Below are 25,513 nucleotides of genomic sequence, written 5' to 3'. Positions count from 1 at the left end.
TTTGTATGTGTTGAAGACAGCATGTGTGCAGGACTGTATGGGTGGATGAGTGTGTGCATGGGTGTGTTAGTGAGTGATAGACTGTCTCAATAGTGTCTTTATGAGTAACTACATATGTTTTAAACTAGTATATGTGACTATTGGTGTATATAAGTGAGTATATGTGAGAGTGAGAGATTGAAAGAGTTCCTGTATGAATAAGTATGTGTTTCTATAAGTGATTGTTTAAAAGACTAAGTATGTGTAAGTTTCTGTAGAAGTAAGTGTGGTGGTGTGTGTATAACTGTATATGCAAGTAAATGGATTTTTGATTCTTTATTAGCATGAGTGACTATGTGTGTGAGTAACTCTATGGATGAGTGGCGTTGTGTAACAGGATGTATAGGTGTGTGAGTACATATGATGAGTGAGTACATGTATGAGTGACTGTATAGGACTGTTGGTGAATGAGTGGATGTGTATGTGGATCTTAGAATTACTGAATAGGTTGTTGTAACTGGTATTGGTATGTCCATTGTTTTGAACATTGTAGTTTCTATTTTTGAATGTGTGTATTAAAGGTTATATTAGGGGAAGAGGAGGTCTGCCACTCTATCACAAGGATGATGTCATCAGTGATGCCATTAGTGATGTCATTTGAGATGTCATCAGTGATGTCATGATTGATGTCACTGACCATGTCATGATTGATGTAATATGTGATGTCATCAGCAGTGCATTGCGGGCGCGCAAGTTATAGTTAGCTTTAGATTTTACCAGGAACTACTGAACGGATTTACACCATTTAAGCAAAAGGCACATGCCTGACCTGAGGACTACCTCTTTGCCAAATTTCAAGTAATTCTGTTCAGCCGTTCGGGCTGTACCTTCGACTAAAGGTCCTATGGGAAAATGCATGGGGAAAACGTGTTCTGGGACCCCCCTTTTTTCTCAGCCCCCGCTTGCCGAATCACCCCGAGACTTTCAGGGTAGAAGCTGAGCGGAGCGCCCCATTAGTTTTGAAAATTTCACGAAGATAAGTCAACCGGCACCAAAGTTATTCAAAATAGAAGTTTCAGATTTCCTATGGGAACTCGGTCCTAACTATAACTATCTACTGGCGACCGCCAGTAGATAATATTAATATATATATATATATATATATATATATATATATGCCAAAGTTTGTCCAGAAGAACGAGGCCGCACACTACAGAAGGTTGCTTCCAACAAAAGCTTTAATCACGCGTGGAGCTGGCACTCCGTCCGGTCCGTTTCATTCTGCCTGACGCGTTTCGGGCCGCATCAGCCGGTCCTGGCCGAGAGAACTGCACTCTTGCTGAATGAAATGCGGGCTGCTTCACACAGACTGGCTGTGTTTGAGGATGCAGGACAAGCAGTTTTAATAATGAAAAACCGGAGTTTTATGCTTGTAGCTCACTGGAGAGCATCAAATGTGCAGGATTGGGTGTTTGTTCAGGCAGAAACCACTGGAGGACATCAAATTAAAAAGTAAGAAAACCACGAGTCCCAGAATGCTGCGGAAAGAAATTCCCACCAGAGGGCAATTCCCACCAGAGGGCGAAACCTCACCTGAGGCTACTTAATGAAGTGACTCGTTTCCTGCTTTTTCTCCGCCTATTGACACTGCAAGGAGCCCGTGACCAAGGCGCAGGAGCGCTGAAACGCGTAGGGCTGGTTATTTAAATTAAACAAGCAGAACAATGTCCGGTCATTAACAAATAAAGAATACTGTTGAAAGTGCAGGATTCGCCTGTTTGCCAAGTGCGTTCTCGCAGGGGGACACCTTTTTTTGGATAATTTATTCGGCCGGTCCTGGCCGAGAGAACTGCACTCTCGCTGAATGAAATGCGGGCTGCTTCACACAGACTGGCTGTGTTTGAGGATGCAGGACAAGCAGTTTTAATAATGAAAAACCGGAGTTTTATGCTTGTAGCTCACTGGAGAGCATCAAATGTGCAGGATTGGGTGTTTGTTCAGGCGGAAACCACTGGAGGACATCAAATTAAAAAGTAAGAAAACCACGAGTCCCAGAATGCTGCGGAAAGAAATTCCCACCAGAGGGCAATTCCCACCAGAGGGCGAAACCTCACCTGAGGCTACTTAATGAAGTGACTCGTTTCCTGCTTTTTCTCCGCCTATTGACACTGCAAGGAGCCCGTGACCAAGGCGCAGGAGCGCTGAAACGCGTAGGGCTGGTTATTTAAATTAAACAAGCAGAACAATGTCCGGTCATTAACAAATAAAGAATACTGTTGAAAGTGCAGGATTCGCCTGTTTGCCAAGTGCGTTCTCGCAGGGGGACACCTTTTTTTGGATAATATATATATATATATATATATATATACATACATATACATACATACATACCTACACACACACATGAATGTTGTTCATTTGACATCTGGGAAAGCCTTTCTGTTAGAGAGTGTTGCACAAATAAAACCCCAAGCCTTATTCGGAGAACAATCTTTGAGGTGTTTCATTTTATAAGAGTGAAACCCCTTTTGTATTTATTGCTTCGCCATGTTTGTACCTCCGTGTGGGAGGGCAGTATTGTCTATTATTTGGGAGGGTGAAGCAATACAGTAGCATACATGCATCAAATATGTGTTTGAAATGTACTTAAATTATCCAGATTTCATCACATCAGTTGTAAAAACAAAAAAAATGCAGAACATACTAGACTATATTCCAGGGCCAGTGCCCCTACTCACTACAATATCTCTGCACAGTGAAGTGTCACAGTATACCTGTTTGGCATCCCTCTCTCCAATATCATGTTATCAGAGTGTATGAAAGCACATGAACCATATCAAGAAAAAACCCTTTCAGAAGGGGGGGGCTCCCACGACTGAGATATATGCCACTAGAAGTGTTCATGTGATTAATGCAGCATGCTGTATACTCAGAGTGAAAAATAAAACACAAATGTGAGAAATAAAGATGAAATAAACAAATGTTAAAAATCTCTCTCTGTGGAAAAATGGGGGACGGGTGAATCCCAGATCTAAACAGTTCATCATCTCTAGGAGAAGAGGGGAATGGATCTACAAAGAAGGGTTAAGTCTTACAAGAGCGGAATACTCTAGAGATAACTTAAATTCCAATGTGAATGGCTAATTCTTCACCCCTATTGAGACCATACGGGTTACTTGGAATTTAACTGAATAATGTACCAGGACTCCGCAACCCTGAAAGATATATATATATCCTTCAGGTGGGCAGAATCTCCGGGCACTTCACTATTTTTCAAAACAGACATTTTGTGTTACACCAGGGAAGAGAATAAGCCAGACTATGCATTATGCTGGGCCCCATTTTTATTATTACATACTATAGTGGACAACAAAATAAACTCTTTGTACAACACATTCCTTTTTAAAAACAAGATCCTTTTCAAGGTATGTGCATGACACAAGAGAGGAGGCTTGTAGGGTGGTGCTCTCTGAGACAACTCCTCCTCATGCCATGGAATTTAAATCAACAATCCGATAAACAATGCATTAAAAGCTTTTGCATCTTCAGTTTTGTAAAGATTAGTCAAAATAGTGTTTAGAATGCATTTGAACAGATGGCCCATATTTAAGGGTCAAGTAGACCGAAAAAAAGAACCTACTAAATCAAGATAAAAAACCCTAGCCTCTGTCCACACCACGCAACAATCTGACACAGCAGTGTTGAAATAAGTTAAGTTAGTGCCAATCCAGCACAGTACACGACTCGTAAGGTTGAAAACTAAACTCAAATATGGTAATATCCAGTCGATGAAATTGGGCCATCCTGAGATGTACTAATGGGGCAGCTGCTTACCAGTCAGGGACAGTCCGCCAGTCTGTAAAGATCCCACCCGTGCACTGAGCTCCACATTCGATGAGATGACCTGCAAGACTGGGGAGGGAAAGATGATGAGTTTACGTGGAAAAGAAAATAATTCATAAGAACTGCATTACAAAGGAAAAACCTAATTTACTCCGGAGAGTGTTTCATGTTGCACCTCCGAGGCTTTGTTCACCATATTCCAATAATAGTTTAAAGTCTCGTCTGATGCAAGGTTTCTTGACCAATGACGACATAGGTTAAGGAAGTGGAGTGCTTCCTGCTGCTGCACTGACCAAATCAATCATTAGTAGAAAATGTGAATAGTGTATGCATATATTTCTCTGTATATGTAGTATATTTATTTACATTTTCCAATGCTTAACCACATCACATCATTTACAAATCCAGGCACCTATTCATAATCCAGGCGTACACTTGCAGAACATCAGGCACTTATCTGTTTTCCGTGAACAAATATGGTTTTCCGGTCCCAGCCTATTAAGGTAAATGTACACAAGTCACTGCGCCTACCTTGCTCGAATCTGTACTGCACTCGAACCGATCATGCAGCTAGTGCAGAACAGTTCAACAGGCATACCACTGTTACCAAAGAAAATATGGGGTCATCTAAAGTTTGAAAGATGCGGGTGCCTCCCAAAAATGGGCTTGTTTTGCATATGGGAAATGCCATACATAGGCTATGGCTCTAAGAAGTCTGAAATACAAAAGTTTTTTTAATCCGTCCGAGAACGCCTTTTGATAAAGTGTGTCAATGATGCAAACTGATATGTCTTCGGCTCAGGTATAAAGAGATCTCCACGCTCCTAGATCGAAGAGAAAGTGATCCAACCTAACCAAAACTCAGATGATCACTAGAAGGCGTACAGCACCGAGGTAGTTTTGACGCACTGACCTCTTATATAAGAGGTTATATTAAAAAAAGACTAGAAGGAAGATGTCCAGAGTGATATAGAAACCCAAGCACTCTTTACTTTGCATTCCAAGATAGGTCCCTGATGCAAGGGTGACCAGGTGATTCTGTTATAAAACTGTCCCACAAGAGCCAACATTCATGCAGCATTTGAGGCCCCTCAGTATCTGAATGCAATCAATATACAGGATTCCTTTGGAAAATCTCACAATATGGCTTCCACTAACAAGCTTTCCACTGGCTATACAGATACCTAACTTAAACGTACCAACTGATCGAATGCCACTGCCGTTTCAGCAGGGAATCCACCTCCAGCTCCTGTGTGGCTGCTACGAAACAATATGCACTAGATTCGAGTCCCAAAGAGAATTCAAACAAACAAGAACAATTGCAAAATTTTCAGAGAAAATGGAGAGGTAACAAGGGGTAAAAGATCAGGGGGTGGGAGCGGCAATATCTGTCCAGGTCACTCCCAAATGGCCTACAAGCTTGAGCCTGTTGCACTTGATCCAGCGCAGAATATTTTACTGCAAACAAAGCACATTTTAGTGAGCCAATCCACTGAGCAAGACTGATATGAGAATATTCCTTATACAGTTTTTTTTTTACTTTTCCACAAACTGTGGGTAGGCTGGGTCATTTAGAGGCTGGTGGCAATAAGGCATCCTCCAAAAAATAGCCATCTACCGCTGCATTACCCTGTTGCTTTTTAGAGTGCAGGGGACATTGATGTCTTCAATAATATCCTTTCAGTGGACCTAGAACACACAACATAGTGTCAGAACAACAGCTGAATTAAGTGGGAGCACCTATGACTTCAACCCCACCATTAGCCTCTCTGTCTTTGAGAAGCTAAAGAAGCTATTGTGTCCCAGGCCAGAATGACATCTAAATATCTCCTGCATGCCAGGAAACACTTAAAATTTGTGAATGAATGCGAAATTTCCCAGCTATCGTAACGGAAAGTTTCAATTCTATTAAGGACACAGAGGTGAGGATTAGGCTTTTCCTCTAAACCTCTCAGGACACGAAGGTGAGGATTAGGCTAGTTTAAAGCTTTTGCACTATCAAGGAAGCCAGATTAGAGATGGTTTAAAGTAAAATTCCTTAAAAGTGGAATCGGATGACCAGTTTGCTGCATTGAGAATATCTTCCAATCTAGCCCCCAAGGAGAAAGCCTTAGTCACCATGGCGCCTCGCACGGAATAGGCACCGAATTTGGAAGCATCGATACCCGCCTCCTGCGTCGCCCATCGAACCCATCTGGCAATATTGTGAGAGGAAACTGCTTTATAAGGATTAGTAAGTGCGATCAGCAACTCTCTCCCCATGAGGACGGATATCCTCCGTAACTGTTTCATATGTTCTTATGGTTCTAACCACGCACAACTTCAGAAAAAGCTGGGTATGATACAATTCTTGAGTTACTCTTTGTTCTTTGAGCAATATGGAAAGATACCCCTTCAGGAATAAATACTCTACCTGTCAAATCCAGAGCTCAAACATCCGAGACCCTTCGACAGGAAATTAAACACAGTAGAGTGTCCAACTTTGCTGACAATTGTTTCCTCAACAGGTAATTATTCAATGGCCATGACTTAAACAGATTTAGAACTTAGTTCACATCCCACAGACTAGAATATCTTGCTTCGGGGGGAATCAATAAGCGATTACCCCTCATAAGCTTGCATATCAGCGTGTGCTCTCTGACTGGATGCCCATTGACCGGGTTATGACCCACTGAAATAGCTGATCTAGCGGTATTGATGGATCTATAAGCCAAGCCGTTGGAGGGTAAGTCTGCCAAGAAATTCAGGACATGGAAAATGTCCGACTCCAGGGGATCCACCTGGCATTGGACACACCAACCCAGCCACCTTGTTGAAGCAGACCAGTAATGTTCATTTATACTATCTACCCAGGCTTTAATAAGCAAGGAGGAATTCGTTCTTGAAATGCCTGTGATTTTCCAACGTTCCGTGTAATCCTCCATGCCATGAGGTATAGGGAACGTGCCAGAACCAGATGGTGAGTGTTCCCTGGGGACCCCGAAGGGGATCCGGAAACAGGGTTAGAGGGATTGGAGAATGCCCAAAAAGTTCCATCAGAACTGGAAACCATACTTGAGATCTCCAAACCACCAGATCCGTCCGCACCTGATGTACAGACGCATTAACATCGAGAAAGGCAGGAAAGCATACTCCGCCTCAGTGCTCCACACTTGGAGAAATGCATCTGTTGCAGCTGCATTTGGATCCGGCCTCTAACGGCTATATCGGTCCATCTGAAAGTCCAGCTGAGAGGCAAACAGATCGATGGAGAATGGTCCTCACCTATCCTGAATCAGTTGGAACACCTGCTGGTGTAACTTCCACAGGCTGACATCCTTCCAGTGTCTGGAGTGCCAATTTGCCACTTGATTGGCCTTCCCCGGCAGATGCTTCACTGACACAGAGATCTGACGAGACAGACAGTAAGCCCATAGAGTACGAGGCTGGATCTGAAAGAGCCTGCGGCTTCATCCCTCCGAGGTGGTTGACGTTGCGAACAGCCGCCACATTGTCCATTTTGAGAAGAACCGAATATTGCAACTTGTCTTTGGTCCAGCATTTGATTGCGAACAACCCTGCCATTAATTCCAGGCAGTTTATGCAAAGGTGTCTTTCCTCAGAGGACCAGGTTTCTCCTGTGACAAAATCACCACATCGAGCTCCCCAACCTTAACCGCAGGCATCTGATTTTATCACCAGGTCCAGTTGGGAGCCGAAGATTGCTCTACCGTTCCAGGCCTCCAAGTGGGACATCCACCTTTGCAACTCCTCTCTCGCCTCCACCAAAAGCGGCATTGACTGAGAGTAAGTCAGGCCTCCTTGCAATTGAGATATCTTTAGGCATTGGAGGGCCCGGTAGTGGAGGGGTCCCAGAAATATGGCTTGGATAGAGGACGAGAGCAGTCCCACTGTCCATGCCAGCTGACACAGCAAAACTAGTGATTTGGACAGAGTCTTCCGGAGTTCGTATTTTATCTTCGTCAACTTGCTAGAAGGAAGTCTGAGGGTAGCTTTCACAGAGTCCACGAGGAAATCCAGAAATTGCACGCTTTGTGTCGGGATGAGGGAAGATTTCTCTTCGTTGACAATGAAGCCAAGCCCCTCTAACAGGTCCATGGTCATTTGTAACTGCTACCTCAACCGTTAAGGGCATTGATTCATGAGCAGGATATGGTCCAAAAAGACAATTAACCTCACCCCTCGGGCTCTGAGGCGCTCCACCAAACCACCGGTTTCCTTACACCTTGGTGGAACACCAAGGAGCAGAAGACAGACCAAAAGGAAGGGAGCTGAATTGGAATATTTGCAACCTCCATAGGAATTATAAAAAACGCCTGTGGGGAGGGAAAATGGGGATTGTTAGGTAGGCATCCTTGAGGTTCAAGCGGACCATCCAATTCGAAATTTGCAAAAGATACCGGAGGAGATGGATGCCTTCCATCTTGAAATGGCGGTAGACCAACCACTCGTTGAACTCTCTGAGATTTATCACCGGCCTTTGACCCACGTCTCGCTTCTCCACAAAAAGAGATTGCTTAGAAAACCCCTGGGGTGCAGGGAAGTTGCGCGGATGGCCCCTTTTAAAAAAATGTGGGTAACCTCTGTGTCGACCAACCGGGTCTGCTCCCGAGAGAAACCCAGAGGAGCTGGCTGGCGTGGTTGCGAGGGAACTCCATAGAATTCTAATTGGAACCCCTGGACCGTTTGGAGGACCCAAGCATCCGATGACAAGGCTTCCCAGCTTTCTGCAAATTGGAGTAAGCAGCCCCCAATTTCCAAGCCCTCTAAGTTCTGTGCTCTTACCTTGTGAGTTGTTGAAAGTGCCATTGCCTCTCGAACATGAGCCACCTCCCCTACCCCAGCGATGGGTGTAGGTCCTTGTCGGGTAGAAGTTTCCTCGACAGGACTCTGTCTTGGAGGAGACTTGATGGAAGGTATGGCCGGTCGAGTGCCCCCTGCCACAACCGGCTCCCCCAAAAACACGCGGTGTAAAAATACGTTTGATAGATGTTTGGGCCTTGCCTAATAAACTGAAAATATTCACAAACTTACTCAGTTCTTCTATAAATGGGTCCCCAAATAGCTTCCCTTGGGCCTCAGGCCCCACCTCTGCGGTCACTAGTTCTCCTAACTTCGGGTCCACCTGGATTAGGAGCGATCTGCGTCTTTCTGTCCAGATCGCACAATTAGCATTCCCTAAGAAAGTGGTGGCCTACTGGGCCCAGCTGGACAGTGCCTCTGGAGAGATCAAGGAACCTGATGCCTTAGCATCTTCCGCCATATCCAATAACTTGGCGAGGGGGCCCGCTACGTTAAGGAGATTGTCATGGTGGGAACGCCAGAACCGGTCTTTAACTTTTTGGGGTCACGAATACATTTTGCGAGGAAGGTTGCCATCTTGTAGTCTACCTCTGGAGTGAGCGCTACCTTATCGTCTAGACTCGGTGAGGGCACTCAGCTATCGAACAGCTCCTCGCCTCCTTGTCTAGGGGCTTACTTGTAATTTTGAAGATCTATGCCTGGAGAACCATCACTGTATTTCATAACTACTTTCATTTGGATGAATTAAACTTGCAGCTCCATCACTTCTGAGGAAAGGCTCAAATAAAAACATAAACCTTCACAACTTCAGAAGCTATTGTTCTTTCTGTGCAAAACACTCTTCCACATCCTGCCTGTTTCTGAGGGTGAAAAAAGTATCACACCTAAAGAAAATCTGATATGAGCCACACTGGATGAAGTTGGCACCAGCAGAGCTGAAGAGACATTAACTTGTTCCAAGATAGCAGAGCGGTCTCACAGACAGAATTAGGAAACACAGTAATTTTCCTCCACTACTAATTCAAAGGATGACCCTCAAGAAGAGACAATGTATAATTGATTTCACAAAAGGAGAGAAACCCCTGTTTCGAACTAGAGGTAGGGGGAGATGAGTATAAGGGTGAGACAGTTTATACGGTTTGTTGCAAAACAAATAAATATCACTGTGTGGCACTCACTAAAGTAAAAAGAAACATGCCTAGTGCTACTCCAAGGTCCCAAAAATTAGTGAATCCCAGGAGAATGTGTAAATTAAAACACTAAAGGGAACTGAAAAGCAACAACAACAAAAAAGAAACGTTCATAGCACTGGAATAACAAAACATCATTGTAAGAATAAGGTGATATCGCACTAGTAGTACGGCCAGGGAGCAGCTGTAACCCACAGCCTTATATGGATGGGATCTTCAAGGATCAGAACAACAAGCAAGTAACAGCAAAGAAGAACAGATCTAACTAACTCTCTGATAGAAGAAGGCTAAAGACAGATGAATCAAACTGATGAGCACATGTGTAACTGCATTCAACAAGTTGTTAATAAGTGGAAAGCAGAGAGGAAACTAAATTCCATAGTCCCAGCAAAGGAATCTTTTCTCCACAACTTTGGAGAACTGATCACCATAGCACTGTGTCACTTTTTTGCCTAAGAGGCTTTCTAATTTACTACAGAAAGCAAGGAAACATATCACATGATTTTCAGTACTTGCTGGGCTGTAAAAGGTGTTTTTTTTTTATTCTAATAGGTGTTTGCTACACCTACAGAGGCAGTAATTCATAATATTGCCTATTTCTCCCCTTCAAACAAACCCATTCCCCATAAGTCACCATAGATATCTGTCGCGTAGGCTCAGGAGAGAAGGAGGAACAGGAATGGTCCCTCGTTGATTGTACCTTTCCGCCCCATCTACAGGACGAAGGCGGTGACTTTAAGGCGGCCTGGCTCGCCTAGGAGGCTGGGAGTCCTGCTCTGACGTCACCATCAGAGCACCAATCGGCGGCGGCGTTCTCACGTAAGGAGGACGCCAGCGACGAGGGAAGCGTGTCAGCCCACGGAGGAGAAGGAGTCGGGGAGCGATCGAGGACGGAGACGGAGAGCGAAGCAGCAGATGGAGGTCGAATCGTGGAGAGCCGAAGAGGAGGAGAAGGAAGAACCAGCGTCAGGAGAGTCAGAGGGCCAGGAGGCCAACTACATGGCTTCTCGCCCGCCACGCGCCAGGAGGAGCGTGGCTGGGAAAGGTACGGGACCGGGTCCTGGGTTTTGTTTCTACACGGGGAGGGAGATAACTTTCTTTTGGTCGTTGTTGGGGAGGTCACGGGGTAACGTCCCATCGCATTCTCCCTGATTCACGGCCTTTCGTATCATTGGTGGAGGACCCTGGTGACTCCTCACTCCCTTTCCCCTATACTTTCCTGGAGACAAAAACAAGCATTAGGTCTAAAGTGTGGTCTCTCTTCCTTTCATGCCCCGCGGAGTCCCAACGCCAGATCCAGAACCCCAGGGGTAGGAGAAAAAGAGGAACTCCGGAGCCGAGGAGGAGAAGATCGGGACCTATTCCAAACTATATTGTGTATTATACGCGACCATTAAAGATAGACCATACTCCTCGATACGGCCTCTGTCTCTCTTTGGTCCACTCACGGGTCAGCACCCAACCTCACAATATCCCAGATGTGGCTCTACACCGATGTACCCATTCTAGTTCATCATAGCACTGGCATTTAATTCAACATCTGCCGAAGAGAAATCTTAAAAACCAAGCTTGTGTTGCTCTGCAAGACCTCATGGGTATGGAGGACAGTCTTGCAACTTGGTAGCACACATATAAGCAGAGCAGTTCTACTGATTTTTTTTTTTTTTTATAAACCTTTATTTTCAAAAGTCAGGACACAGCTATTCAGCCGACAACCCGGAGGTTCGGCAGCATCGATATATAGAAACAGAGATGCGTCCCCAGTACCATGAAAGGAGAAGTGAAAAGGTTCAATTTTAATTAAACACAAAAACGCACAACAAACCCCAGCAAGGCAAGAACACTGAAAGCCCATGATGAGCCCCCAGGGGAGGTCGGAGCCCACTCATCTAACAGTTACAGTACAAAGTAAAGAGGAAGAAGAGGGACTGTAGAGGCCAAAAAGTCCATAAACCATACTGGGCTGGAAAGAAGGTTAGGAGGAAAGCTGTTCCTCGGGAGGATCCAGATCCGGGGCAAGACATATTCCCCCCCTGTATTGATTCCACCGCCCCCATATGGCGTGCCACTTCCGGGGGCGGCCTCTAGCGCAATAGACCGTCTTTTCCCTTAACATACTCCAGTCCATATTGTCTTTCCACGCGGTCAATGTGGGGGGGCCCCGCAGAGCCCCACATTCGCGCGATATCTCTCTTAGCAACCATGTTGCCCAGAGTCACCCATTGGGTCTGCGCCGCATTATGATCAGTGGGCCCCCAGACATTCAGTAGACAACACCGCGCTTCCGGCTGCATAGCAATGCCCGTCACCTCCTCCATCACTGCATGGACTCTCCTCCAAAATTCCGTGATGACACCACATTCCCAAATGATATGCAGGAAAGTACCCACCATACCACAACCCCTCCTGCATAGGCCGTCCTCCGAGAATCCCATGTGAACCAGCCTTGGCCCCGTCACATACACTCGATGCAGTATTTTAAGCTGCACCAGCCTCAGACGCGACGGGATCGCTACCTCCTTAGGAGATGAAACAGCAGACTGCCAATCCTCGTCATCCAACTCAAGGCCATCCCTAGCCCACTGGTCCCTCAACCCCAGAAGCATATCCGCCCGGACGTTGATCAGTTTCTTATAGATGAGCGAGATCGTGCTCTCGGGCATATGGCCATCAAGGACCCGGTCCTCCAAAGGAGAGGACTCAGGCACCTTCTCACCCTCTATGAGGACTGATCGGAGGGCGTGACGCACCTGAATATAGCGGAAAAACTCAGATGGCCCCAGCTCATACTCCTTCTGCAACTCTTCAAAGGACTTCACCCTCCCCTTAATCAGGACATCTCCGACCCTGGAGATGCCGATCAAGTCCCATTTGTCAAAGCCTTTTGTGTGCCAAAGCCTACCCATTCTCTCAGATTCAAATAGCGGGGTAGCAAGGGTGAGCCTATCCTTCCAGCCCAGCGAGTCAGTTGCCATCTTCCACACTCGCACCGCCACAGCAGTGGGCCCCGTGAGGGACGAGTCCAAGGACCGCGAATACAACGCCCTGTAATAGTTACCACCACGCAGCAACCACCTGTCCATGGCATACCCAGGGCTGAGGGCAGGGCCATAAAACCCATGGTTAATCGCACTCAGCTGGGTGGCCCAATAGTACCGTCGGATGTCTGGGAGCGCAATGCCCCCGTCGTACCATGGAAGCGTCAACTTTGCAATAGCTATTCGCAGCCGCCCATCCCAAAGCAACGTTCGTTGGAGGCCTTCGACCTCCCGAAAGTATTTGGCCGAACCCAGTCCAAAGTATTCTGCAGTGCGTAGAGGAAGCGGGGAAGCGACATCATTTTGAACAGGGCCGCACGCCCGACGAGGGAGAGCGGCAGCCTCCGCCAGCCTTCAACATCCCGCCTCAGGCGTGCCAGGGGGGGGGGAGCAGGTTCTTCTCATATCGCACCGCAGAGTCCATGGAGATAAAGATCCCCAAATACACGAAGCCCTGCTGAGCGACCTGTATCGAACATGTTCTAGGGATCGGGGGAACCTCGCCACTAAGAACATACAAATATGATTTACTCCAGTTGATAACAAGACCCGAGTTCCTACCAAAAGATGTGAGTACGTCACAGACCACTAGAAGTGATTTCTTGGGTGAGGCAAGATACAGCAGGATATCATCGGCATAGAGCGAAATACGGTCTTCGTGTTCAGGCGACCATCTAAGGCCCCGTATATCCGGGTGCCAACATATCCACGCAGCCAGCGGTTCAAGGGCGAGGGCGAACAACAAAGGCGACAGGGGACAACCCTGCCTGGTACCCCTCCCAAGCTGAAACGGAGTCGACGCACGACCATTCACCACCACACACGCAAGTGGCCCCTCATACAGCAACCTCACCCAACTCACAAAACCGTGGCCAAAGCCGAACTTGGTCAGTACGGCCCACAAATATGCCCATTCCACCGTGTCGAATGCCATCGTGGCGTCAAGAGACGCCACAATAGCCGGTTCACGCAATGTGTCCGCCCTGGCGATTACGCCATGAAGGCGCCGAAGATTTAACGCTGTGTTTCGGTGCGGGATGAAGCCTGATTGATCCGGGTGGACCAAGTCACCGAGTACCCTAATTAATCGGGTCGCCAGGATTTTAGCCAGAATTTTCGGCTCTGCGTTAAGAAGTGAGATAGGCCTATATGAGGCGCACTTATCTCGGGGTTTGCCCTCTTTGAGTATAACCACGATCGTCGCCAGTCGCTGGTCCAACGGGAGGGTCCCACTCCCCCGCGCCTCCATAAACATGGCGCGCAGGTGAGGGGCGACCCTATCCGGAAATAACTTGTACAAATCGACCGGCAAACCGTTCGGTCCCGAGGCCTTACCCAAGTTTAACGCGCGGATAGCCCCCGCCACCTCGTCAACCGTTATGTCACCATCTAGATCTTCCCTATCTATGTCGGAGAGACAGGGCAACTCGATATCACGGAGGAGGTCAGACGAGTCCTCGGGCGGCCTATCCGACACTGAGGCATAGACCCTACAGAAATATTCCGAGAAACACTGTACAATCCTCTCAGGTTCCACAATCACCTCTCCCCTCTCTCCCGTCAACTCTGGCACAACTCTATTGACCCGTTCTTTTTTGTCCAGCCAAGCCAGGAGTTTCCCTGCCTTGTCACCAACATCATACAATCGGCCCTGCTGCTCCCTACTGAGGGTCTTAGCGGCGTTCGTCACCAGATCCTTATACTCAGCTTGCTTCAAGCAAAGCTCATGCAGTGAGGACTCTGTAACCTCCTCCTCCAGCGCTCCCTCCAGAGCCGCGATCTCCTCCTCAACCTGCAGAACCTCGCCATCTCTCTGCCGCTTGGCAGCTACTACTAGGGAGAGGGCTTCCCCTCGGAGCACGGTCTTAAATGCTTCCCACAGCGACACTGCCGAGTCCACGGATCCCTGATTATCCTTGAAAAAATTATCTACTTTCTTTACCAGCGCGCTGCGCATCTTGGGGTCTCGGAAATACCACGGGTTGATAGGGGCCACCCTTCCGCCTCCCTCGCGACCCAGATCCAGCCGGATCCAAACTGGCGAGTGGTCAGATATACCACGCGCCATGTGCCTCGCCTCGGAGACCAATGAGGCATGCGCAGCCAGAGTGAGTAGGTAATCAATCCTGGCTCTGTGTTGGGTGCCGGAGCCTCCAGCAGTCTATCAGGCCAAGCGTGTTTAGGAAGTCTGGGAGCCACCTCTGAGCCCCCCCTGTGTCTCTGGGCGGGTATCTATCCAGCCGGCCAGAGCCAACAGCGTTGAAATCACCTCCCACCACAAGCATACCCCCCGGGAGATCCAGCAGGGCCCTACCCAGATCTGTGAACGTGGAGGCCTGCAGGGCCGGCGGGACATAAACCGAAACTAAAACCAAAGTTCTTCCTTCCCACCGCCCCGCCACCGCCACAAACCTCCCCCTATCATCAACAATGGTGGAGTCCACCTCAAATGGTAGCGAGGCTCTGACTAGGATGCCCACACCCCTGGACCCAGAGGAGAATCCCGAATGTGCTATGAATTTATACCCCTTCCTGTTCAGAGCATAGCACGTATTACCAATAAGGTGCGTCTCCTGCAGCAAGGCAACATCCGGCATTGACCGTTTCAAGAATTGCAAAACAATCCCACGCTTAATGCGATCCCCCAAACCATTAACATTCCAGCTTATAACACTTAAACCCCTACCCCCCATCCTCAAACGTAAAGAGGCCCACCCCACTCCCGAAGAGCCACCATGGAACAGTCCTGGAAAGAATCATCATGCCTTGCAGAAATAAACCCCCCCAACAACAAACCCAAAATCCCAGAAACCCCCCCCACCCTGCACCCCTGCGGCAGCTTACAAAGCCCCCCCAACTTGCAGTGTGCCTGTCGCCCTACAAAAACCCCAAAAATCTACAAAAAGTACCCTAAGGGAGGAAAAGAGCACCCCTCGTCCTCCCGCCGCCCTCCGCATTGACTGCACTCTATTCAAGTCTTCAAATATAGCCAAATCGAATCAGACCGGCTCCGAAAAATCAGCCCTGCCCATCCCGGCTACTGTCCCCATCCTCGGCAATGTCCTCCCCCGTCCGTCGTCGGGGCAAAGCGTCCAGCCATTCATCGGTCATAACAGGAGAGTCAAAGAAAAATGTCCGATCTTCGTGCACCACACGTAGTCTGGCAGGGAAGAGCATGGCATACTTCAGATCCCTCTCCCGAAGCAGCCTCTTCACCCCCAGAAAGCCCTGTCTCTGCCTCTGCACCTGCTGGGTGAAGTCCGGGTAGAAATTCACCGACGCGTTCTGGAAGGGGACCGGGCCCGTCACCCTCGATGCTTGCAGGATAGCGTCCCGATCTCAAAAATGAAAGAGCCGAGCGACGATCGGCCTCGGTGGGGCACCCACCTTGGGCCTCCCACCCGGCACTCTATGGGCCCTTTCAACCGCAAAGAACTTTCCAAGACCCTTGGGCTTCAGATGATTAAGCACCAAGTCCTCGACAAGCAGGTCAACCGAAGCCTCATCCGAGGACTCTGGGACCCCAATGACGCGCACGTTGTTGCGCCTGGCCCGGCTCTCAAAATCCTCCAGCCGGCGGGCGGCGAGATCACTCTCGGTCCTTAGCTTACGAACCTCGATCTGCAGTTCCGTGACATCATCGGTGAGGCCCGTGGTCTTGAGGTCCAGGGTCCTAACCCGTTCATTCGTTTTGCCCAAGTCCGCACGGATCAGGTTAACATCCACCAAGATGGCATCCACCTTATGCGCCAGGGCATCAAACTGTCTCCCAATCGAGGTCTGCATCCCTTCGAGCGCGCCCATGACATCCTGTAGTGAGAGCTCCGGGGCCAAAGGCGAGGCCTCCTTCTGGGTATCCGGCGACTGGCTCGACCCACTCGGTGATCCCTTCTGCAGAGCATAGCGGTCCATACTATTAACTTGGGTATAGGCTCCCCGCCTGGTAGACTTAGGCTTCAGCCGATCCACCTCTGCTTTGCCCGACATGGTTGGTACCAGGCAGGTCGGTTCAGATAAGACGGGTCCCTCTCAATGGAAGGAATCAGGGGTGGTCAGTTCTGCAGTGGGCCACCAGAGTAGCCTGCAGAGCGTACATAGGGTAATAAAGCCACCAAGAGCTCTCCAGGGGCAGGGCTGACAAAGGGAGAGAAAGCGAAAGTGAAAGGACGGGGACCTCCGTCCGACAGTTCACACCTCGCCTGGCCGTTGTTGTTCAACTAGAAGTCGGGCATCCTGCCAACTCTAGCTCCTGGCATCCCTCGGAGGTAGGCCGCAAACTTCCGCCAGGCATAAGTCCGGTTCCCGGTGGACGATCCGACCGCGGATAGCATCAATCGCCTCCCTGACAGGTCATCCACACGATGCCATGCATACCGACAGGATTAGAGACAGGATAGTCGACGGAGGGCGCGAGGGTCTCGGGAGCTCAGAGCTCACGCGGCCATCTTGGTCAAGCGCTAGGCTCCTCCAGTTCTACTGATTTTTAAACCCCGGCTGCTATGGCAAAATTAAATGCTCAAATACATCCTTGAGTGCTCAGAAGATCTGGGAAACGTTTTTACCTGTGTTCTGTTTACAGGGCATGGGGGTAATTTAGAGTTTGGTGGACTGATATTCCTGCTGTGCAGGTGTTCCACCAAACCTGCAGTGCACTCACCTCATTCAGAGGTGGCAGAAGCACAGGGTTTTCACTGACAAAGTGTGAACATGCTTTGCCAGTGGAACCCTTGACCTGGTGGCTCATCCGCCGCTGGCTTGCTTTCCCATAGTGTTAGACCTCGGGAAACCATCACTATATTGGCCAACTCAGGACCACCATGCAGATATGGTAGTCTCAGGTAAGGAAATCTATCAATAGCTTCATGTTTAGGGGAAATCTCCCCAGTGCTCAGGGCCATTGATTGATTCTTTTACACAAACTACTCATTTGGGATTTTTTTCCTATAAAATAGACAGAAAATCAGAGCTAGGTAAAAACAACCTAGTTCCTCAGTATTTCCCAGAGCCTACAGCGGGGCCACTGTTGTGGTGGCTTTAAAATAGGCTTTGAAATCCCTGCCATGCAGGCGGGGGAATCTCTAAATAGAGCTGGCGAACCTGCATTAGGGGAGTAGGCCAATTCCCACCAGTGACCATAACCTGGCAGGTCGCCTGCTATTGTCTAAATGACCCTCTTAAACACCTAGTCATTCTCAGGATGACCGGAAGAGGGTGCGGACCAATAATTGACCAGCCTTTATAGATAACATTGATAGTCATGTCAGGTAATGGCCGCAAGGCTCATTACATGTCTGTCCAATGCAACAGATTTTGTTTAAGTCTCCAGCTCTCTTTCTGTTCCTGCACAGTGGTTCCTCTGTTCTTTCTTTGCCATTTTGAATTGTGTTACATTCATTTAGATGTCATCTGGTTAGTGTGAGATTGCAGTCATAAGCTCAGACCTTTATTGTTCTCCTAGCTAGTACGTGGATCGAAAGGACCTTACTGGCTTCCTCTGTCATTTCTGGACTACAGACCAAAGTAAAATACTACATTCATACTATGCTACTAAATTAGGAGGTCTCCGACTAGGATATTATTCCTACTTCTCCAACGCTAAATGATGGTTGAAAACAATTACATGCTTCAAAACAGTTACATGACTCCATATGTAGAGCACCACTTTAATTTGAGTGCAGGTGTCATGATATTGCAGGGTTACCATCACAGATCAGAGTCAGTTTTAGCTTCTGATGAGCTTTTATGGGTAAGGCGTTGAGGTTCTACTCTTGTTTGGGTAGATGGATATGTCATGCTAGATAGACTATTTAGAACAGAGGAAGCTACGGCTTATGATGACCTTCAACTAGGCACTAATCCAGTTACAAATTTTTCATTTTCAAGCTCTACTAAAAAGAATGTAAGAACAATATTTGAAAATCGCAAATCAAATATCTAGAAGACAAAAAGAGCAGAGCATGGTTGTGCAATATTTTGCCATAACAAAGAACAAAATGTATTTGTGGAATATTAGTGCTCTGTAGCCGAAAACTCTTGCTAACCTTTTTAGAATGCTTAATATTAAGGCTTGCCTGTGGGTTGAAAACACATCTGTCTTCACCAGACAACCCCAATTTAGACTGTCTGGGCCGGATTTAGATCTTGGCGGATGGGTTAGTCCGTCACAATGGTGATGGATATCCCGTCTGCAGAAACATAAATTCCATAGGATACAATGAGTTTTATATTTCGGCGGATGGGATATCCTCCAACATATTTGTGTCTTAAGGGGGACTTTTGTGGCAATATATGTTACAAACGGAATACCTTTTCCACAGTGCCTGAGCTTGACTAGCATATTAATAATTTTATTTAAATATTTATATGGTGCATGAAATCTCAGAAAAACAATTTAATAGAACAATTGCTATCTGATAATGAAAAAAAACCAAATAGAAATATACATGGCATAAAGTGCAGACATTTACAAGTGAAAAGAAGAAAATCAATAATACAGAAAACATATAGCTTACTAAAAAAGCAATGTATGTGAGGCAATGCATGGTAGGAAAGACAAATATAAATGTTATGTGTAAAATAGTGCAAATATTTAAAAAAAGATCAGAAGGGTACCTATTGTATTGAGAGCACTCATTTTATGGGTGCATTTAGGAAAAGTTGGTTCATGCAAGCCATCAGTACTGGAAGGTAACTAAAGCCAGATGAGTGAAAATGATCATGTAAAGCATTGAAAATGACCTAGTAATCCGCAGGAATACTTTTGCACAGGTGGAGGTTAACTTAAATGAAGACAATTTGCAAACGTTGCAAAAGACAAAAATTGTAAACTCCACATTGCTTCCCTTCCATCTAAAAAAAGCAATAATACATGTATGCTCTATCCTGAAAAGGTATGGCACTACTTTAACATGTACTTCAGGGCTGAAGCCACTACAAGGTATTTCAAAGGACGACAGAGCTTATGTTCAGGTCACGTGAAAGGCATTTCCCCATCTACACCTAACAGCAAGATGGACTCAACTGATCTTTACCTTAAGGTTGGCTATTGTCCACGATAGGTTCCGTTGATGCTTATTTACTACACCCATTCAGCTCACCCTACTTGGCGGCTAAACGTATTCTTCTGTGGTGGCTTTTTTCAGAAGCCAAGGTGTGGATGGGCTGTTTGACATTGTCCAGCTCCTATCTGATTAGTTATAAACAATATGTGGAGATTTAATTCTCCCACGCAAAGCCAATTGGGTGGTACTAGATCCTTCCACCTATGGTATCCTGTCCAAATTTTCCCAAAACACGTCCAGAGGCCCTAAGTAAATTTCATGTGTTTGCCATCGCCATAATAAAGAGGACAATGAACGCATTAGCACCATACTACGAGTTCTAATTGATGAAGTAAGAAATATACATGAACCAAATCCTGTTCTCTGTCAACAGTGCAAAAATGGACACACATACTAGATCTCATGACAGTAGATGTCCTGTGGGTGAGCCACCGAAAGAATCTGCAGAAAAGTAAGTTGAGGCGCCTGAAAAAGTTCAAGTATTCAAAGTGAGTCTAGTTGTGCTGTTCATCTTCTTAAGAGAAACAGTCATGGCTTGTCCAGAAAAGAGAGCCTAGACTCTAGCATTTACAGTACACAGACCCTTAGTCAAGGAAGAAGGTTTCATTTGCCCTGAATCTATTTTCTGGCCAATGGGCTAGCAGAAAGAGAACTTTGTCTTCAACATTTCCTTAAATCTTAATTCCTTGAGAAACCCGAGAGGCATATATTTGGATCTTAAAACAAAATAAGTGGCTTGTGTAGCAGGCTTGTTACGGAGGATGGCAAAAGGGAAACTAAAATTATATGAGCACTGCTTGTAGTCCCCCTAGGTGAAGTAGCGCAAATGTTATAGCAAGGTGGAAAAGAAAAGGAAACAATGAAGTAGGTAGTGCTGTAGTGCAATGCCAAGTCAGTTGTACCCACATAGCCATTATTGCCCTGAGAAGTGAATAGGTAAGTGAAGGATGTTAGTGTATATTCCGTTGATATCTCAAGTGCTTGACACTGTATTTTACTTAAGCATAATAGGATTTTTAGCACTGTTTACCTTCCTGCTGCCAGTAAGTCAAACTCATCCCTCTTCCAGCCAAACTGTGAATAAAGAAGAAAAATTAGAAAAACTTTCAGGCCAAAAATTATTTTCAACACCGATTTACATGAGCCTTACGACCACCCTTCCCAGCGCCTCCAAATGGCTCATGCATTGGAAATACATGATATCGCAGAGCAGAAATGCAATTTAATTCAATCATACTCTGTCCATTGTATTAACAGATGTATATATACTTAGCCATAAGCCACACTGAGCCCAAAGCGCTGCATGCATCCCTGTGCTTTGCATGTGGGCACCACGCTGCCAGCGGATGAGTCGGTACCCTTTCCTAAATACACTAAGCTAGCGACTCCAGATTGACCGACTGTTTCAGTATTCACGCGCCAGTTGCATTGGTGCTGCATTCTAGCTGCAAGATTTTAACGAGGGCAAGGGTTAAGGAAACCAACAAAAGTGTGTGACCATGCATTGACGGCACCCCCTCCAGCACCCAAAGATTCCTAATTATCAGCAGTAATCGTGTTCTGTAGTATACATTACTTTTCTCTGACCTACATAACAGTATCTGCCAATTCTGCATCACTTCAAAACAGATCTTATCCAGCTTGTGAACCAGCGTATTTACCGTAATGTAATTTACAAACGCCTCCTACTTTCTTATCGATAAATCAGGTTTGCTAAGACCGCTTCACTTCACGTTTCAACGAACTCTAATCTTCTTGAGCAATAAGGCACATTAGTTAATGCTCGAAAAGAAGATAAAGTGCAGGAAGGTGGTCGAGTCATGCAAACCTGAAGGTGACTGGATCTAAAATAGGTATGGATATATAATGAAAGAGAACCCAGACTAATAACGTGTTATTTCTTCAACAATATCAAATTCTTCTTACCTTCATTGAAATGAAAAATCACGACTAAGCAACACAGCACACAGTAAGACATCGGACATAAAATATTTAAACATTCCCTAACATTTACCCCCGCAGCGTTAGCTTGCAACGGCTGCCATCAGAATGTGGAATGTTGGACTCTGGTCCTCTGAAAACACTCAGCACCCTGAGAAGACACGTGGAGCTTAAAGCAATTTCAAAATTACAACGGAAATAGTTTGAAAACATCAAAAACACGGTTTGCATGTAATCAGAATAAGATTATCTACCACACTCGGGGTGTAGGCCCCACAATCCAAGGCAGCAGTCCAGAGCAGTGATAGGGGGTAATATCGCCTTCCCTGAAACTGCCTGTAATGCCGGCTGCGCCGGGAAGATGTTCAGACACTGGACGTCAATCATACACTGCCTACTGCATAAAAGACATCTCTCAAATTCATCACGCAACTTCGTGTCATATTTTCCACTCATTCCATTCCTGAGCACAGAATAGATATTGTGGCTCCAATGAGTGCAACTAACAAATCGTCAGGGCCAACGGTTTTTATGCTACATTTTGTCGTGGCGGTGACGTGTTTTTGGTGCTGTTGTCTTTTTGTGCTGCCTTCTGACGATGCATTTATTATTCTTCACTTCTACTGTGGTTGTTTTTGTTGCATTCCTGGTTTGTTTTGTTAATGTGTTTTCTGTTGTGCTCTGTAGTTACTTTCGAATTGTCAACAAATGCTGCTACATTTCCAACCAAAAGCAGGACCTTTTTTTACGGTTCCTGAGACAAACAACCATTTACCACAGTCTAAGGTGGTAAAATATCGCTGCTCCTCAAGCACTTAAGACATGTCTTAAATTGACACTTCTAGTGCTCACATACGGCTTCGTCTGTCTTTTTTTAAAGCTTTGTTCATCTATTAACTTTAATTCCCCGTGACTAAAAGTAACTCAATAGTGCCATCAAGTGACTAAACTGGAAACAGGAGTCAATCTACAATGTTGCATTGCCAGACAAATCCTCCACCTGTGCTTGCTTAATTATATATTTACGTACAACAGGTAACGAAGTTACATTTTGAACAATTCAGTCACTGTATTTGGTATGTTAACGTATGGGATGAGATGCAGCGAAATGGAAAAACATTTTGCAAAGTAGTGCATGGGCCAGGAAAACAAATAAAAAACTGAATCGCAGGTCTATTTCGGATATTAAATCAATCGCTTGTCAAACTTGTAAAGCTGGGAGATATATGAAAAGGCTGCCAAAAAGCTATCTTTTTTAATTAAATACTTGAATACAGCGATGGTTATGAAAAGAAAGGTATACACAATAGAAAAATGCGATTTTACATTTTAAAAAAAACAATGAAGGTCAGAGCCACAGAAGTAAAGTCCACTGAAAGCTGAATCTTACTAACTAGTGTTTTTAGCATGCCTTTCGTTTTTCCTCAAGTTAATGTACAGATCCGCTAGCCACCTGGAAGTTAATCACGACTTTCCTGTATTGTTTATCAGCAGAGGCGAGTCACCATGAGTGAGGGTGGCTAGTGCCCCTTCACGACATGCTTTGAGGTGAATGGTGGTAGTGACAGAGTGATTAAAGATAAGGGGCACAAGCATTTTACCGCTACCTCTGTGGAGAGCCTACCTAATGATTCTCCCTGTGAAGGTCCGACCCGTGCCCAATAACTGGGGTATGTTGCTTAACCTCACACGAGTGATCATGCTTCAATCAAGGAATTTTTTTCCCCTTCATTGTTGCTCCTCCCGCCCTCTCCCGTTGTTGCTTGCCCATCTCCCCATCCCCTCCTGCTTCCCTGCGTGGCCCGTCCCCCCACCACCTCCCTGGTCACTGCTGCTTCTATTTTTATTTGCACATTCCACTTGTCTTGGAGTGCTTGTTCCATCCTCCATCTTGTCAATAGTGCTATCACAAGCCAATGGTATTGGAGCGCTTTAAGTGCTTACCAGTTACATTACACAATGACACATTCATTGTCGTACGCAAGGGGAAGGGGAAGTGATTTGCACAGAATCACAAACTGTTCAGCCAACCCCGAGATTTGAACCTGGTTGCCCAGTTCCCCTGTCAGCAGCTCTTTTCATTACGCCACATCCTCACTTCACTTCAAAGCTCCTCAACTGTTTCTATTTATCACTTTCATATTTGTTCAATAAGACCCAGTCAAAACAAAACAAGCACTTGAAAAGCCAATAGATCTTAGCAATGCCGGAGCTATTGGCCTTGTCAATGTGAATGTCTTTTAGCCAAGTTGTCCAGCAGCACATCTTCTGTTCAGCATGGCTGAAAGTCACTGAAGAAAATGCTATGATACAGCCAGCGCTAGCCAGGTCATAGTCCTTTTTAGTTCTAGGAGGCGCAGGACAATAAACTCAACAAGGGGTGAGAAGAAGAGACTTGCGTCGGCTCAACTTCCTGCAATTCTGGGCTTTCAGTGACGTTTAACAGCAGATGTGCTGCTAGACAGCATGGCTAAAATAAATTCACACTGACAAGACCAGTAGCTAGGGCATTGCTGAGACCTATCGGAAAAGAAACATGGGTAAAATTCTGACATGGACCAATAAGAATCCACTTAAGCAAAATGGGGGCAAGACTGAGGTCATGGTTTTGGGTAAGAATGCCGATCTACGGAGTCCTTTACACTGGCCGAAGTCCTTCGGGTCCCTGCCTACCCCATCTCCTATGGTGAACAATGTGGGCGTGCTCATGGATAATAAACTCTCCATGAAACCACAGGTGACTAAAGCTACTGCCACCTGTTTCGCAGTCCTCAGACGGCTGAAAAAGATTCTCTGGTTGATTCCTTTAGCGGCTCAGAGAACTGTAATTCAGGCCTTAATCATATTCAGATTGGATTATGGAAATGTGCTGTATCCCGGTGCCGACAAGGCCTTGATCCTTCGCCTTCAGACTGTTCAAAATGCTGCTGCTGGGTTGCTCTTCTGTTTACTGAAATCTGCCTCAGTCTCTCATCTGCTTCGGGAACTACATTGGCTCGGAGTCACTAAGCACATTGGTCATTCACATAAAGCACAATGCTTTAAACTCAAATAGGGCCTAGGACCTCACTGTATTCAGGAAATGGTGGTCCCTTACTGGTCTCTCTATAAGCAGACGTCATTCTTTATGTGCGCAAACCTCAGGAGAATCTAGATCATAGGTTTTGGCCAATTCTCGGGTCTGGGTATAAACTGGCGGAAATCGGCAATATTCCCTCTAACATCCAGCACAGTGCAGTGGAACTGTGAATTCCCGCTGGACTGTTGCACGGACTCGACCAAATATTTAGGCGTTCACATTCATCTAAATACGGCACAAATGCTTAGGCTCAATTATGGTCAGGCGGTTCATAACAGAGGCGCAGATAGAAAGATGGTTGCGCCTCCCACTCTCCCGCACGGGCCGCGTGGCCCTGATCAAAATGATTGTATTGCCAAGATTTTTATACCTCTAACAATATTCCGATCACTCTACCGAATCGTTTTTTTTTTTTACACTACGTTCACACCTCATCAGGCTGACATGGGGGGGGGGGGCAAACACTCTAGGGTGAGGTGGCAGATTATGACCTTGCCCTATGACAGGGGAGGATTTGGCGTCCCGGATCTTCAGCTCTACTACCTGGCCCAGAGCAGTTACGCGTTCGCCTGGTACCAT

The 25,513-nt window shown here is 46.3% G+C and overlaps 1 protein-coding gene across 1 annotated transcript in view; it reads right to left on the bottom strand.

Moving 5' to 3' along the window:
• Positions 1-25,513, bottom strand: part of LOC146862495 (uncharacterized) — a 596,942-nt gene that overhangs the window by 393,725 nt on the left and 177,704 nt on the right. Inside the window, exons 7-8 of the mRNA XM_085641700.1 lie at positions 20,945-20,988; positions 3,814-3,891 (exon numbers count right to left, since the gene is read on the bottom strand). Coding sequence (XP_085497826.1) covers positions 3,814-3,891; positions 20,945-20,988 — 122 coding nt within the window. The remainder of the gene's footprint in view (positions 1-3,813; positions 3,892-20,944; positions 20,989-25,513) is intronic.

The sequence above is a fragment of the Triturus cristatus genome, chromosome 2_2 (assembly GCF_964204655.1).
Source record: "Triturus cristatus chromosome 2_2, aTriCri1.1, whole genome shotgun sequence".
Taxonomy (NCBI): domain Eukaryota; kingdom Metazoa; phylum Chordata; class Amphibia; order Caudata; family Salamandridae; genus Triturus; species Triturus cristatus.
Note: the sequence above shows the minus strand (reverse complement) of the source record. Positions and strands in the feature narration are given on the sequence as shown.